Consider the following 16,145-nt stretch of genomic DNA (forward strand, 5'->3'; position numbering starts at 1 on the left):
GTTACAAAATACAAAAATTAGTTTAAAAAAAAATACATAAAAATAGTACACATCTTACATTATATTACAATTCATAAAGCAATTACACAAAGTACTTTTATATTCTAAACAATTACATTATATTACAATCCATAAAGCAATTACAATATATTCTAAGTGTGCAATTTCAGACTTCTTATGACACGTCAAAGTACAAAACCTATAAGTATGTATTATCAAGTATAACATACTAGTAGAAATCTTTGTATTGAGTTCCTGCAAAAATATTCAATGTTACCCTCAAATCACTATAAAATAAAAATTCTAAAGATGTCAGAAGAAATGAAAGGGGGAAGGCAAGAAGTATGTACATGAAATGTTCATCTAAACTCAAGAAGCATAAAACAATTTTTTTTTTCTTTTTTTTCTTTTTTTTATAAAAGGAGGGCAGAACCACCAGATTTTATTGAGCGCCCTCACTTATGACGTAGGAAAATTGTAGATACTAGAGCATTAAAGTGAAATAACATCACCACTATAAACAAAAACAATAAGTACTTTAAAATCGAAATCTCAAATAAGGAAGAACTAATTATCCGTTTTAAGTAATCCTTTTAAAAGAAAATGAAGATCTGAAAAATTATTTCAAATGCAACTACAACCATTAGCACCCATGTGTGCAAAAAATTCTACTAGAGCATTACCTTGCCTATAAACGTGTGAAATTGTAAAATCTAAACCTGCCAAAATAAAAAGGATTTCCTCCAAAAAATCTTTAAATACCAAACACCACAACGTAAGTCCGTAATCCATTGAACCACAATCATTGAGTCTAGCTCCAAGTCAACGTGCATAAGTCCTAAGTTTGCAATAATGCGTAAGCCATGTAGAAGACTCATTCCTTTAGCCAGGTTATTAGAACCATGCCCCAGATCAATCGTAAAATTAGTAATAAGATCACCATGTACATCCGGAATCACTCCTCCTGCACCAGATTTGCCTGGGTTATTCAATGTACTACCATTAACACGCAATTTTAGTCTCCCCTCCAAAGGTTTATGTCAATGCACTACCTGCACACTTTTTTCTTTTTCTTGGATTAATGAGAATGTTAAGGCTACGTAGAATAATTTCATCACTGCATAACAAAGAAGATCTAGCTTTTTAATCTTCTCACCAACCCGACCAATCCAATATTTGATGGACTACTACATCGAATCAACTGATTCCCTGATATCCTCCATGCGACTTTTACATCTTTGAAGCCACAACCGCCAAGAGATAATCAAAGGAATTAAAGCAAACAATTTACCAATTTGTGATTCTTACTTCTTTTTTTTTTTTTTTTTTTTCCTTTTGAAACCACACATTCTTAATTTTTCTCCAACTATGTCCAGGAAAAAAATTCAATCCCACTTGTAGGGCAGCTCTTTTCTAAATTTCAGTAGCAAACTCTCCCAAGGCCAAAACATGATTTTGGTCTCCATATCCTCCATACTCACAACAATCACATTTAGAGACAATGGGGATACCCACTCTTTTTAATCTATCATAACACTAAGAGCATTATGGAAAACTTTCCAAATCATCACCGAAATATTTTTTGGAAGACAAGGATGTCATACCTAATCAACCCATTGCATCTTAGGTGCTCGAATACAAGGAATATCTCAAACACTCTTAATGGAAAATGAACCATCCGAATTACCTTTCCAAACCAAAATATCATCACCTATTTTGGCTCTCCCAAGAGTACATAAAACCTTTTTTAATTTTTCAATCCCCAATAACCTTTGAATAAGGTCTATATCCCATCCATCATCCAATTTACAATCCTTTACTTTTAGAGTGAGACAATCTGAAACTTGATAGCTATCACATAAAGGACCATTTTCTAACCACGGGTCCCTCCAAAAAGAAATGTCACCATTCTTGATTCTCCACTTGGAATTTTTAAGAATGTCCAACATATAAGAGAGGATCATCTTCCAAAAGCGACTTCCACTTCCTGGCTTAATAAGAGAGATATGATTATTTTTTACATATTTAGCACGAAAAAATTGGACCAAAGAGAAGTACAGTTTATCAATTTCCATGTAAATTTTATATGGAGAGATTTTTGCACACAATGAAGATTCAGCAAACCAAGACCCCCCTCGTGACATGGAATGCTCATATTTGCCCAAGCACACCACTATTTTTTTGGCTTACCATGGGGAAAACCTGTTCATGCATTTGTGGATGGACTTGATCACTGAAATAGGGACTTGGATAATAGATAACAAATGGATCGGCACACTAGCCAGAACATGTATAATCAATAGCAATCAAGCCCCATTAGACAGAAAATGATTTTGCCAACCCCCCATGCGCTTCCTTATTCGATCCACCAAATCTTCTAAATGTATAACTTTCAAACGACCAGAGATAATAGGGGCCCCAAGATATTTAAAAGGCACATTTCCTTCACTAAAACCAGTTATATGAAGAATGCCATGTCTTTGATAGGGAGTGATATTTTTAGAGAAAATAATGGAAGACTTATCTTTGCTCACACTTTGACCCGACCAGGCCCCATAAGTTTCAAGAACTTTAGTAATACCCTGCATAGATCTCTTTCCCTTTGGAAAAAATAACAATATCATCAGTATAAAAAAGATGAGAAATAAGGGGAGTACCTCTAGGATAAAAGAAAGGGTCAATGTTGCCATCTTGAAACGCCTTCTTTAACAAACAGGAAAAATTTTCCTCCACTATAATGAAAAGATATGGAGAAATGGGGTCGCCTTATCTCAATCCACGACCACCTTATAAATCACGTGATAGCATAAAATGTATACATGGAAAAGATTAAAAACTAACAAAAAATCTCATTTACATATAATCCATGCACAAGTGATTTTATTTTCTCAATTTTCTCCTCAAAGTTATACTTCTACAAAGATGATGATCCAAATTTTCCCTCTACATAAATTCACACACAACAAGTAGTTCCTTAACTATGTAGGCAACAAATTGACAAATGAGAGTAGAGAGAAACTAAAATCTCAATGGACACTAGTATTAGTTCCTTGACTATGATGTAGGGTGCTAGTTACGATCATACTAAAATGAATAATATGCACAAGTGACACAACATACAATTTTATACTACATTTTGTAACAATTTCACATCCAAGCAAGATTGAATACAAGACTCACAATTCTATATTATACATAAACAAAAGATATTAGCCCAAAGGTCCCATATATACACACCTACAAGAAGTACAGGACAAACGAACTTGAGCAATTAAATCAGAAATCATAGACAAAAATAGAAATTAGAAGAATATTCATACTAAAAACCTAAAGATAATCGTGAAAATTTTAAACTAACGTGAGAAACTCATGAATAAGCTAAGATAAAATAAATAGCACCAATGGCAAAGAAATCTCTACTGGAGCAATGGCTAATGAAAACCGTGATGACTTGAATAATATTGACGATGATATTACTAATCAAAAACAAATATTGACAATGATATTACTAGATAAGAAAAATTAAGAAAATGAGGTAGTGAAGGAGAAAGGTTTAGGCTTTTTCTATATATTCAAGTATAAACCTTTGTGCTAGGTTACCATCATTGTGCTCATCATTTTCAAACCAGTATATAGAGAAAATGACAAAAAATAGATAGCATGATACCTAAGCATCTGCCAAATAATTTAAAACCATGTATTCAAATTGAAAAGCAATTCTCATTTGCTAAAATTTGTAAGAAATTTCAATAAAATGGCATACGTTCAACAAATCTTTCTTGGTCAATGAAGCCATTGTAGCTGGAAGTGATAAAATCAGTGGGACATAAACCCTGCACTAGAGAAAGAAAACTAAAATGTTAGATTTAGGTAAAAAACCACTCAGTAACTTTCTAGTCAAAGGAAAAAAGTAGACTAGTATGTAAAAGTCCAACACATATTTCAAACCCAATATTTTGTAGCCTAGAAGCTACCAAATCAAAAGTGAAGCGCCACCAAATAGTCTAACGGGAGTTTAGGACAACAAAGCCTACATAATAAGAACATGCTTACTAACATTTATATTTCCAAAAACCCCAGATGCAAATGTTGCCAAGCTTCGAACAGCTGAGGTAGTTGAAAGAAGACCTTGATGCATGTGTGCAGTAACAAGTTTCTCATCAAAATAAAAGGACCATCATCTATAGACAAGTGATCCATTCAATTAAGTGCGTGCACTATTAAATGAACAAACTCTTAGCCATTATCCTAGAGTTTAAGCATGTATTTGTGCATCTAATCAACAATAAATTCCAAAGCATGCTTCAGCAAAAAAATTAACAAGAACACCAATATCGTAATATGAGATTTTTGCAGATATACCACAAGATCTAGTGAATATTTATTTCCCTAAAGAAGAAATCAACAAGATCCATAAGATCTGGATATCGATATGATATTCTTGAGGAATAAATCATTTGTGAGAGAAACAGGCTGACAGAGTGAAAAGAGTGAGAGAGAGAGCTTACTGAAATGGAGACTTGGCAGAGGAGGTGGCAGAATACATTGGGTTCTGGTGGCGTAGGTAGGGCAGACTAATCATGGAGGCAGAGAGAGCGACTATAGTGCATCAGTGAGCATATGGTGTGGGGAAGGGCGAGATAAAATTTAAATGCGAAAAATAGGGTATCTGTTGGAGGGACTAAATAAGGGGGAACGGAAAGCACACTATTATGTATATCAATTTTGAACTTTTGCGACAGTTTAAGGTCGCTACAAAAGACATACTGTAATTAAAATTTTAAAAGATACAAAAGACTTCAAAGTTAGTTTTTTCCGTCCATAGTATTTGTGACGACATATTTTGGTTGCAAAATATTATTTTTAGCGACGAACATTTGCTAGTAAGCAATAGAGTGTTGGAATTGACTTTTTGCGACTAAATTAAAATTGTCGCAAAAGAATTAGCTGCAAAAAAATCATTTTTCTTGTAGTTGTTTTTGTAGCGACAAAAAAACCACAAAACTTAAAATTTCACCGTAATAAAAAAAAATGCTATTGGAATCTCCATATGGCACTATTTGCGATGAAATTTAGTGTCAGGTTTAATTTTGCAGCAAACGATATTTTTTAGCGTCAGTTATTGTGTTGACGAAAATACTTTAGATGCAAAAAGTTGTTATCTTGTAGTATGAATTTGTAGATAACTGAGTTAGCTTTCCAACACCACTAAGATCACTTTAGGTCGATAAGAGGAACAAAAGATATGATTGATTTACTTGAGATAGGTCAATCTCATCAGGTCTTACGAATTTGCAATCTTTGCACTTTTTGCTCCAATTGCAACCTAGACTCTATTCAACATATTCACAACTCAATTGGCAATAATTTTTGTCATAAGAACATAACAAAATATTATTTTTATTCTTGCAATAAACTAAAAATGATTCTAAAATGTTAATCTTATGTTTCTTAGTATGGAAAGAAGAATGTGTCATCATTTGGATGATTTTTTATGCAATCCAATGTTGGATGGCAATGAGGTGTGCTTTATAAGATCATAGATAGTCTCCTAGAGGGATGTGTGAGTGGAAATATTAACAAAGGCTATGAAGGATGGGTGGAGAAAATAGAGGAGCTTGAGAGTAAGGTAGAGGTAGGGAGATAATGATAAGGAAGGAAGGATCATGAGGAAGAAATCTTCCAAGTCTAGTTAAAGCCGGGACAACTAGCTTTCTGGGAGAGAAAAATGACTAAATATTGCAAGAATGTCGTATTTACAAATTTTAAGTATCAAGCAGACGAAAGATTTATGATTTTGTTTTTTATAGTTCTACGCAATTTTGCCCCTGCTGTAAGAGGTAAAGTAAAAAGTTTTATTTAAATAATATGATTTTGGATAAAATATACGATAGCAAGCATCATTATTCAAAAATGGCTGCTAGAGACACAAAGAGATCTCACACACGACGTCTCCCTTCTTTCTTTCTTTTTTTTTTCTTTCTCTCTCTCTCTCTCTCTCTCTCTCTTTCTCTGTCTCTCTCCCCTCTCCCCGTGCCTCTCCCCTCCTCCCCCTTTCCCTATCTCTCTCCCTCCCAAGGTAGTTCTTGACCACCATAGACGGCCAAAGGACGGTGACCGTCAATCATGCACACAGTGTGTGCCCCTTTCCCTCTCTCTTTCTCCCTCCCATGGTGGTTTTCGACCATCACAAACAACCAAAGGATGTGATCGTTGACCACGCAAGACATCAGCTTAGATCCCGGCCACCTCGGCCACCTAGCTATGGCCACGCACACAGTGTGCAAAATATGCACCAACGTGCACGACGAGTTGCTGTGAGCTCCACGCCAGTGGTGTCGCTTGGACCGCCGGTGTCTTTTCCCTCCCTAAGGTGGTCCCCAACCACCATGGCCGACACGGAGAGAGAGCACTAATGTCGGGCAAAAGGAAGGAGGAGAAAGAGAAAAATAAAATAGGGAGATGTGACACACTATCAGTGTGTGAAATCCTTTTGTAAAATTCCTTTGTGTCTATAATATTTTTCTTGTTCAAAACATAATGGATTTTTCATCAATGATCGACGAAAGCAAAAGTTTCGAGCCTTCTGTACATATAAGATGATGACAACATTCAGATAACAAGTTGTGAGAGTCAAAGAGAGACTTACAGCCTCTTTAGCAAACACGATACAACCACTAATATATTTGGTTAACGTTTGACATGATGTCCTACTCCATCTCGAGCTCGTTGTTTCAAAATTCAGAACAGATAAAATGACTAAGCTCCCACAACTTGGTAAAGAAGATAAGCCACTCCAAAGGCTGATGTTACCGCTCCAACTCCAAAGGCTAATGTTAGAAAACAATAATCAACCTCAAGTAAAGAGGTCCGATAGAATCATGAGATCACACTGACCCTCTCCTCTCACATAAACATCATTCATAAAGTACTGTTTATGTGAAAAAGGGTCTGCTTGAACCCTATGAAATTGCTTGTGACCCCCTATCATTTTGGCATCTTTGGGAAGAAAGAAAGGATAATGGGCCAATTGTAGTTGGGTTTGTATTTATATCTCACCAATATTTAACCAAAATCTAAGTCTGGCCCGAAACCTAGGTGGTACTTGTTTCAGCATTGTTCATTTTAATTTTTAATTCTTATGAATGCATTCATAATTTATACATGACATGTTTAAGAAATTTTTACAACTCAATAAAATAAGAAAAATGTATTGCCAATTTCATTTTTTCTCTCATTTTGACACTTCATATATTCTAATTTTTTTTATTTACTTAATAATTAAGGAAGTAACTATTAATATATTGATATTTTTTTTTATATTTTTTACAAATGTTTTAAAATGATTTAAAAAACTGAATAAAAAAATTTAAACTAGTTGTAAGGCTTAGCGGTACAATCTAAACGGCAGAGTAGTACCGTTAATAAAATAATATATATTTTTTTAATAAAAAAATAAAAGCTAAAAACTCAGATATATGATTGGCAGTGGCACACTTTACCCATTCTCGAAGACTTTTGGAATTCATAGTCTCCTTCATCTTTGGTCTTCGCACTAATACTATTACTTACCCATCTTGAATGGTCTTTTGTGCTTTCGGCTCACAATGCAAGCAGAAAAGAAGCAGCAGCGGCCATGGAAATTCTGCGTTCATGCAAAGGCCAAGAAGTTCCGTTTCAAAATCAAAGCAACAAGCATCTTACCCACTTGGGAGTTCCATCAGTGCTCCATTTTTCTGAAGCTTGGGAAATACCTACTCAGATTGAACTCCGAATATGGAACCCCAATTACTCCCAGGAAACAACAAACCAAATCTCTAAAATCCAAATTCCGCAGATTTCTCCAGAAAGCTAGCTTTCGAAGGTCCAAGAACCGAGCCATTGGATTCAAGGAAACGTCAGATCTCTCACACCCAGAAGAAAACACTACGAAATGGTTTGCTTATAAGGTACTGTAAAGTGAAAACAAGCATTTGGTTGGTGATTTGTAACATTTTCTGCATTTTGGAATTCTATTATTTTTTTTTAACATTTTTTTTTTTTATAAATATTTGTAGGAACTAATCTTTATGGGTCATTTGGTCGTTGGGATTCTTGCATTTCTATATCAATACCCAGATCGGAAGGGAATTATCAGTCATAGTTCTGTTATCTCGCTATACTTTGCTTTATGGTTCAAGAATTACATGAGAGGAAGAATCATCAGGAAGTTCTTAGTCCTTGTAGTGCCTGCAACAGTGGTTTGTTCATTAGTATTTGACTTGGTCAATTATTTGAGATATGATTATATTCAGATGGCGTGGAACAACGTTGTTTCCTCCAGGTTGTCCGGTGAATTTCCACGTCTTTTTCAGACATCCTAAAGGATAATTCGCAGGGGTTTAAGAACATAAATTGTCATTTTTTTTCAGGTATGTCGCAAGCTTTTTATCTGTTTTTTTTTTTTTTTTTTTAAAAGGCATATTATTAGAGAAAATCTATATACTATGTTCTAATTTTATAGCATATTTATTATTATTGAATAATCTTTTATTTGATAATATAAGAGTGTATTATATAAGAATGAAAATAATATAAGAGTGTGGTGTATAATATTATTATATATTAAGGTTTAGTTTGTATTCATAATTTATCTCAATTTATCTCAACTCATCTTATTATTATTCATTACTATTCAGCAATTTTAACACATAAATTTTATTATTATTTATAATCTATTTCATTACTATTCACAATCCATCTTAATTTATTTTCAAATCTAAACGACATCTGTAAGAGCCATTAATGGGTCGGACATATTCAAAACAATTTGGGCTTCGAAGCCCATACATTGACGTGGGTCGCGTGATCGGGCTTAAATATATATAATAGCGGTATCTCGAACTAAAAACAAGAAAGTAAAAAAACCGGGTAATGTTGAACAGTATAATTTGAAGGTTTAGATTAAGAAATAGATAAAATCTATTTTTCATTTTAGAGCTCGTTTATTTTAAAAAATGAGATGAGATTAAAATTAAAAAGTTGAATAAAATATTATTAGAATATATTTTTTAGTATTATTTTTATTTTGAGATTTGAAAAAGTTGAATTATTTAATTTATTTTATATAGAGATTTGAAAAAGTTATAATAATGAGATGAGATGAGATGAGATGAGATGTTTTCTGAAAACAAACGAGGCCTTAATTTTTATCTTTTTCTTCTCATTTTAAGATGTGATATTAAATAATAGATTTGTAAATAAAATATAATAAATAATTTTTAATCACTTAATATTATATCATAAAAAAAATAACAGAAATTAAAATGATAAATAATATTATTTTAAAAAAATATTTAAAATAAAATAAAATAAAAAATTTCAAATATAATATAAATTGTAAAGGAGAAATAAACCGGTTGTAAGGTATCATTACCCTAGATAAGGGGCGGAGGGTTGGTGGTGAGGATGGAGTTTCCTTCCACGCGTACAAGGCGCGTGAAAGAAGCTACTAAGACTAAAATACTAGTACAGCTAATTAAAATGACAAAAAAAAAAAATGTTGTTGTCAGTGGGTCCCAGAAGTGCTTGAAGATGGCCGTCGATCTGTCCGCCACGCGCGAATCTGACGGGGCAGGTTGAGAGTCAAAACCATGTCTTGATAGGTCTCTCTGACCACTCCGAAAACTTGATTTGATATGATGTGGCATTGATTAAATAATATTCATTAAAATAAAAAAGTTTGCTAAGTTTGACTGGAGAGGAAGGGGAGGTTGTCACTTTAATCAAGGCGCTCTTTGTTGAAACTCGAGGTGTCCCTTTTAATTTACCATTTTGGCCATTCTTCTCTCTCTTTCTTCTTTATTACTCATTTACTCATTCTCCAAAATGTCCTTGATTTCTCTCTCTCTCTTGAAAAATATACCATAGATTTATTTTATCTTCTTTTTTTTTTAATTTTTTTTTCTTTTCATGAGCTTCGATACTTGTATTTTAATTGGTTCGTTGCGTGTTGACGTTATTGATTACATTCTATTTGCGTTTGAATTTTAAGGGTATATTCACCAACTAATATTTTGGGGCTTTTTTTTTTTTTTTTTTTTTCAAGTTTTAAACTTATCTCTAGGCCACAATTATAGAAAAATCTATTAAGAAAGGTATGCATCGAATTTTCAAGTGATTTCTATCACTATTTTTTTTTTTTTTTGTCAGTAAATTGACGGAAATTTCTAATGTTACTTGCATGTCACGTTACGAAGAATCGTGTGAGAATGCATTCATTACAATAAGAAAAAAAATTAAAAATTAAGGAAAACAACAATTAAAAATAAAATAACAAGCATGCACTATTGAAAGTAAAAATTAAAAAAATGCATTTTAAATGAAAGAAAATAAAACCAAACCAGAAAATTTTAATAACTTGTTTTTTTTTTTAAAAAAAAAAAAAAAAAGAGCCACCCAAATAAATCTAAAATCAAAACGCTTGTATCTCAACATTCAAACATGATCAAATCTTACAAGGATTTAGGTTTTTTTTCTTTAAAAGATAATGATGTTTATGGAAAAGTCCAATACAAAAATAAATGTGTTAAAATTATATATGAAGAGATATTGCTTTAAAAAAAAAAAGAAAGGAAGAGTTCAATCTTTTAGGGTTAGTTTGAGTTGGGATGAAATGATTTTATAGGTACTTAATAAAATATTATTTTTTAATATTATTATTATTTAAAAATTTAAAAAAATAAATTATTTATTATATTTTATATAAAAATTTAAAAATATTATAATGATAATATAAAATAGGATAAGGTAATATAAATTTTTTTATCGAGCGCTTATTATTGACCGAAATTATTAAGGAAAAGGGGTCAAAAGTCAGAGCTGCACTGTTAGAAAATTCAACTTGTACTTCTAGTTGTGGTTACGGATGTCTAAAATTAAGTAGCCAAGGGCATCTCAAGTCATTTTATTGAAAACGAAGAACATAGCACTGGGGATATTGCAGGATAATGTGGAGGGTATTAACGTAAAACAAAACATTTCTGTTGTTTATAGATAATAATTAAAATCTGGGTTTCGGTAGGTTTGAGTTTGACCACTGCTCATTGGGCTCCATCCCGCTTTCGGACTCTTGCGGCTTACCTGTGAAATCTCTCTCACTTCTCGCCCTTTCTCATCTGCTTTCTTTGACTTGTTTGGGGCTTTTTCCTTCATCAAATCAAGACCACAGCTTCCAATTTCCACCATTTTTGGCGTCTCTCAATCTCGTCGGGAGGAACTTTCATTTGCTGCTATTTTCCAGGTTTTCATCTGCTTGTTCTTTTCTCTTCGGATTGGGTTTCTTTCTAAAGTTTTTGGCCTCTCAGATTTTTTTTAGAATTTTCTTTCTGGTACAAGTCTTCCCGAGGGGTTCGTGGCCGTGTTTTTGTTTTTCAATGAGGTTGTTTAAAGTTTATTGTTTGGTTTGCCTTTTGGGTGTAAATGGGTACGTCTAATTGTGACAATCTCAGTTGCAGAAAATTATCCTATAATTTGTCTGGTTTTTATTGGCTGATCGTTTTCTAGTTGTTAAATAATGGGCATATATCCTTTTGCAAAATCAAGGGGCTACCATGGTTCTGGGTTGCTTTTTGGTCAAGTTAAATGGATGCTGATTCATGGGGTTCTTTTTTTTTCTATGAAAGAAGCGTCAATGGATATAAAAAATCTAGCCTTGATCCTTTATTAGCTGCAATCTAATACTGGGTATGGTTCATTGCTAGTGTATTACTACCAAGTTGGTATTTTTTAGATAGAGATTTGGGTGCGGGACTTGGAGGGTGGTCTTTCACTCATTGATTAACATTTTAGTTGCAGAGAGGTTCATTGTATGGAAATGAATTATCAAATTATAGGTGGGATATCACCCAAGCGAATGAGGTAAAGGTGGATCATGACCCACCCAAAAGTTAGGTGTTATCGTTACATGGGGAATTGAGATTGGCACTGCCTACATGCGTTTGCCGAGTTACATCTTTGACAAGAACACTTGTGGAGAAGCATGTATGATTGCATCTGTATGAAATCTTCTATAAAGGAAGTTGGAAAGGCTCAACTATTGTACTATAATCTTACTTGTTCACGGGTCAATTTTTTTGCTTAATTTTTTTTTTTTATTTCTCGGGTTATGTTGATATGTGAACCTAATTGCATGAATTGTTAGGATGTATGACCACTTGAAATTCTTGCCAAAGGTTTCTTTCTGTTTTATCTTTTTGAAATCGATGAAGTTTTAAGACCTTACTGAGTCTTAAGGCTTCAATTGACAGACATTCTTTTCATTCTTTCTCGCAGGAAGATAGACGAACCTTTATCGTTTTCAAATATTTGTATAGTAAAATGGGGTGTTTCACGGTTTTGAAGAGTAAGAAGAAAAAATCAGAGCAGACTGTTTGCATCAACCGTGCTAATCCTAAGGATCATTCACCTACGGTGCTTCCAGAACCCCAAATCCAAACCCGGTCGCTACAGTCTGCACCCCCAAGTTTTAGGACAAGAGTGAAACCCGTTCCCCCAGTCAACAAAGTGACCAACAATAGAATACGGGCCTTATCTGCTCCATCATCTCTTGATGCTGCGGAGCAAGATGCTCTTGAATCAGTTGAATATGACGAGCAGGAAGAGTCAAGATACCAGACTGGATCAATAAAGGAACAACGATCCCCAAATCCACAACCTCTTCCTTTACCATCACCCCAGAGTGCTGCTGCGTTGAAGACTACAGGAAGCTTTAAGTCAGGAACTGGCAGCGGGCCTCTCTGTGCTTCTGGACCATTGCCACTGCCTCCTACAGGAATGTTGTACTTTTCATATGACGAAATTGCTGCTGCTTGCTACAATTTTACTTCAGACCGATGTGTTTCAGAAAGTCTTTCTTCTGTTATATATAAGGCTTCTTTTGGAGATGATGTTTCTAGTTCAAAGAAGTTCGAAGCAACTGTCACTCGCCTTCATCCATCCACTCTGGTAACACATTAATAAAATGATTTCTTTTTTATAACTAAAATTGGCATTTAATGATTATTAGAATGCCCAGGCTATTTTTTTTTATTCTCATTTTCTGGGAATCTCCCTGCCTGATGATCTCTGGCTCCTAAATGTAGATAAGTTCAACCTGTTGACGTTTTGTTTCTTTTAACACTGATGGATTTTTTTTTCACTGACCCCACAAAATTGTGTGCTTTTGTCTCTCATCACCCTTTTTAATTCTCCAGGGTAAGAAGTGAAGAAAAATCTTAATTTTGAACCCACTCTTGGAATTTGACGTTTTATAATTAAGTCTTTGTCTATAAATATAACTGTATATGTTCTTTTGGAAAACATGACTAAGAAGTTGAGAAAAATAGTAGTTTTGAAACCACTCTTGGAATTTGAAGTTTTATAATGAAGTCTTTTGAATTCAGGATATGCTTAAGTCGTCTTTGTAAAGCTATTTGGTGATAGATTCAGTTCAGGTGCGGTAAGTAGAGATTTACCCGTCTGTGAATCCTGCCATTGGATTGGATGGCAGTCAATTCTTTAAGTACACGCACTTCCTGCTCCACTATCCTTCGGTTTTATTATGAAGTGTATGGTACAGATTGTATGATTTTAAACGTGAAACCTACTCATGTGCTAGAAGTGAGGCTGAATGTGTTATGCTAGTTCACAAACTCTATGTGACGAGCGTAATGAGATACAACTTATGGCTTCACTTATGCTGCATACTTTATGAAGTTGATCAATTTGCATTGTAAATATTAGAAATGCTTGATTGCTTTGTAACACAGTCACTGTGTTGGTCTCCTTCCAGGGTTTAAAGGAATTCATAAATGAGGTAAACACAATTGCAAATTTGCATCATCCAAACCTCTGTAAATTGCTTGGTTACCATGCACGTGAAGGTTCAGAGCAAAGAATGTTAATATATGAGCGACTCTTTCATGGAAGTTTGGACCGACTACTGTATGGGAGACCAGATGGGCCTCCCATCGATTGGAATACAAGAATGAAAATTGCTCTGTGTGCTGCACAAGGTCTTACGTTCCTGCATGAAGAAGGGCCTTTCCAGGTGATCAGAACTTGTCTGCACTATCATTTTATAAATTTATTGTCAATGAAGTTGGTTGCTGCTAGGCATGCTTGTGTGTTTGCTATTCCAAAATTTTTTTTTTTTTTTCCTTCAGATAATTTAAGTATAGTCCTTGTGTGTTTACTGGAAGCTCCCCTTGTATTTACAGGCAATGTACAGTGAATTTTCAACTGCAAACATCCAGATTGACAAAGATTTTAGTGCGAAGCTTTCAGGTTACGGCTGTGTTGGCCAAATTCCTGAGATGGAGATCCCTAATAATACAGTAAGTCTTTATGTTTATTGATATTGTTCCTTTTCCAGCTTAGTTGATCTAATTTCTGTTATCTTCAAAGATCAACTTAGTGTGATAACTGATATAATATGTATTATAGAGTACTTATAAAATAAAATATGTACTATAGAGTAAATGCTACATAGTTTCGGAGTATAGACACATGGTATTCTCATCCCATTACACCTATTACAGGATGACATGTCTTTGCAAATTAGTATTTATGTAAGCAAAGTTTAATGGCATGGCATTTTCTGATTGGATGGGAATACAACGCCAATCGTAATCCCAGAGTACTACCTAATAGTTTTCCTCTATAGTCATATTCTTTTAGTTCTTAACAAATCCTCTCTTTCAGTCGTGCTTAATATTCATGGGTTGCTTAATATTCATTTCAGTCGTGCATGCAGGCAGTGGGAAACCTTTCGGTGGAGACACTGGAGAAAGGAATGCTCACTCCCAAAAGCAACGTTTGGAGTTTTGGCATTGTTCTTCTAGAGCTACTTACTGGCCGGAAGAATCTTGATAGTCACCATCCCAAGGAAGAGAGGAATTTAGTTAAATGGAGCCGGCCTTTCCTTGCTGATGACTGTCGACTATCACTGATCATGGATCCTCATTTGAAAGGCCGTTTCCCAGCCAAAGCAGCCAGGACAGTTGCTGACATTGCGCAAAGATGTCTGCAGAAGGACCCCTCAGAAAGACCCACCATGAGAACCGTTGTTAAGCATCTCAAAATCATACAGGACATGAAGTATTCCTGTCGCTTTCCTCTAAGAGAACCGGCAACCATTGCTGGAAAACAGATGTCGAGGTCACCGAGTCTAAATGGAATCATTACCCCAGCTCCGAGGTTAAGTTTCTCACCTTCACCCCCATCAAGAGCCCGACCATCTGTTTCTCCGACTAGACGACCGGCGCTGCCATTGTCTCTTCCTCCACGTGCATGTTCCTCTACACTCAGTTTGGAGGAGTTTGAGCGGATGGAAAGCCGTAAATCATCATCATCATCAACTCTTCGGAGGACCAGCGTTGAAGGTTTTTGATTGTGTATAATGTTAATTGTTAAAAAGAAATTTTGGGTGCTTTTTTTTTTTTTTTTTTCTCTTTCTTCTTTTGGTGATTCAACACAATATATACAAGATAAACATGTGGTTCTTCCACCTTTCCATCCCTTAAAAGATGATGAAAGAGAGGATGTTTTTTTGTAGATAGTGCAAGCCCGATCTGGTTTCAATTAGTTCCGTCTAATCCAGAATGCAATTTATATTTTGAGTTTGTATGTTCCTTCTTCCCCCCAGCCGCCGCAACCCCACCCCCCCCCAAAAAAAACCATTTCCTTGTTTAGTTTTATACTACAAAATCTGTACAATAGAAATGATATTTGATATTTGTAACCTTAGGATACTCAAATCTTTCACATTTTTTTTTTTAAGTATAACGATATCCACACAATATATTGTATAATATATTACATAATAATATTATAAAATAAAAATATTTTTGTAAAATTATGTAATTTTTATAAGATGTTTTATGAAAATATTCATTATTTAAAATATAGTTGTATAAAATATTGTAAAAAATAATGTGTAAATTATTATTTTTTAAATAAGGGAATATGATCCACGAAAAATAATTTTTTTAATAATGAATACTGCATTTTTTTCGAAATGAGTGGAAAAACTTTGTCGGACATTTCTCATTAACGCTTACGTGGGGAGAGACGCATGTTAAATTGAAATTCATCGGTCAAATTAAGACGCATGTTAAAATTTGAAA

The 16,145-nt window shown here is 34.2% G+C and overlaps 2 protein-coding genes across 6 annotated transcripts; both read left to right on the forward strand.

Moving 5' to 3' along the window:
• Window positions 1–7,497: 7,497 nt before the first annotated feature.
• Window positions 7,498–8,432, forward strand: LOC121264148. Its single transcript, XM_041167224.1, has 2 exons — window positions 7,498–7,949; window positions 8,058–8,432. The coding sequence occupies exons 1-2, from the start codon at window positions 7,608–7,610 to the stop codon at window positions 8,361–8,363; spliced, it is 648 nt and encodes a 215-aa protein (XP_041023158.1). The 5' UTR covers window positions 7,498–7,607; the 3' UTR covers window positions 8,364–8,432.
• Window positions 8,433–11,058: 2,626 nt separating this feature from the next.
• On the forward strand, window positions 11,059–15,641 carry LOC121265320 (probable serine/threonine-protein kinase PBL1). Of its 5 annotated transcripts, none has more exons than XM_041168901.1 (5): window positions 11,059–11,281; window positions 12,313–12,984; window positions 13,811–14,068; window positions 14,238–14,354; window positions 14,762–15,641. In XM_041168901.1, exons 2-5 carry the CDS (start codon window positions 12,358–12,360, stop codon window positions 15,407–15,409), a joined length of 1,650 nt encoding a protein of 549 aa, XP_041024835.1. In that variant the 5' UTR covers window positions 11,059–11,281; window positions 12,313–12,357; the 3' UTR covers window positions 15,410–15,641. The 5 variants fall into 5 exon arrangements, with proteins under 5 accessions (XP_041024835.1, XP_041024839.1, XP_041024836.1 ...); XM_041168905.1 differs by having other exon boundaries at window positions 14,774–15,641; XM_041168902.1 differs by lacking the exon at window positions 11,059–11,281 and adding an exon at window positions 11,288–11,419.
• Window positions 15,642–16,145: the final 504 nt, after the last annotated feature.

The sequence above is a fragment of the Juglans microcarpa x Juglans regia genome, chromosome 5D (genome assembly GCF_004785595.1).
Source record: "Juglans microcarpa x Juglans regia isolate MS1-56 chromosome 5D, Jm3101_v1.0, whole genome shotgun sequence".
In the NCBI taxonomy this organism is placed as follows: Eukaryota; Viridiplantae; Streptophyta; class Magnoliopsida; order Fagales; family Juglandaceae; genus Juglans; species Juglans microcarpa x Juglans regia.

What these genes read in the sequence shown, in the direction of transcription:
- LOC121265320 (XM_041168901.1), top strand. Translation starts at nt 12,358, where the DNA reads ATGGGGTGTTTCACGGTTTTGAAGAGTAAGAAGAAAAAATCAGAGCAG. An exon ending in GCCTTCATCCATCCACTCTG is followed by an intron (nt 12,985 to 13,810) that starts GTAACACATTAA and finishes GTCTCCTTCCAG; the next exon opens with GGTTTAAAGGAATTCATAAA. An exon ending in TGGAGATCCCTAATAATACA is followed by an intron (nt 14,355 to 14,761) that starts GTAAGTCTTTAT and finishes TATTCATTTCAG; the next exon opens with TCGTGCATGCAGGCAGTGGG.
- LOC121264148 (XM_041167224.1), top strand. Translation starts at nt 7,608, where the DNA reads ATGCAAGCAGAAAAGAAGCAGCAGCGGCCATGGAAATTCTGCGTTCAT. An exon ending in CGAAATGGTTTGCTTATAAG is followed by an intron (nt 7,950 to 8,057) that starts GTACTGTAAAGT and finishes AAATATTTGTAG; the next exon opens with GAACTAATCTTTATGGGTCA.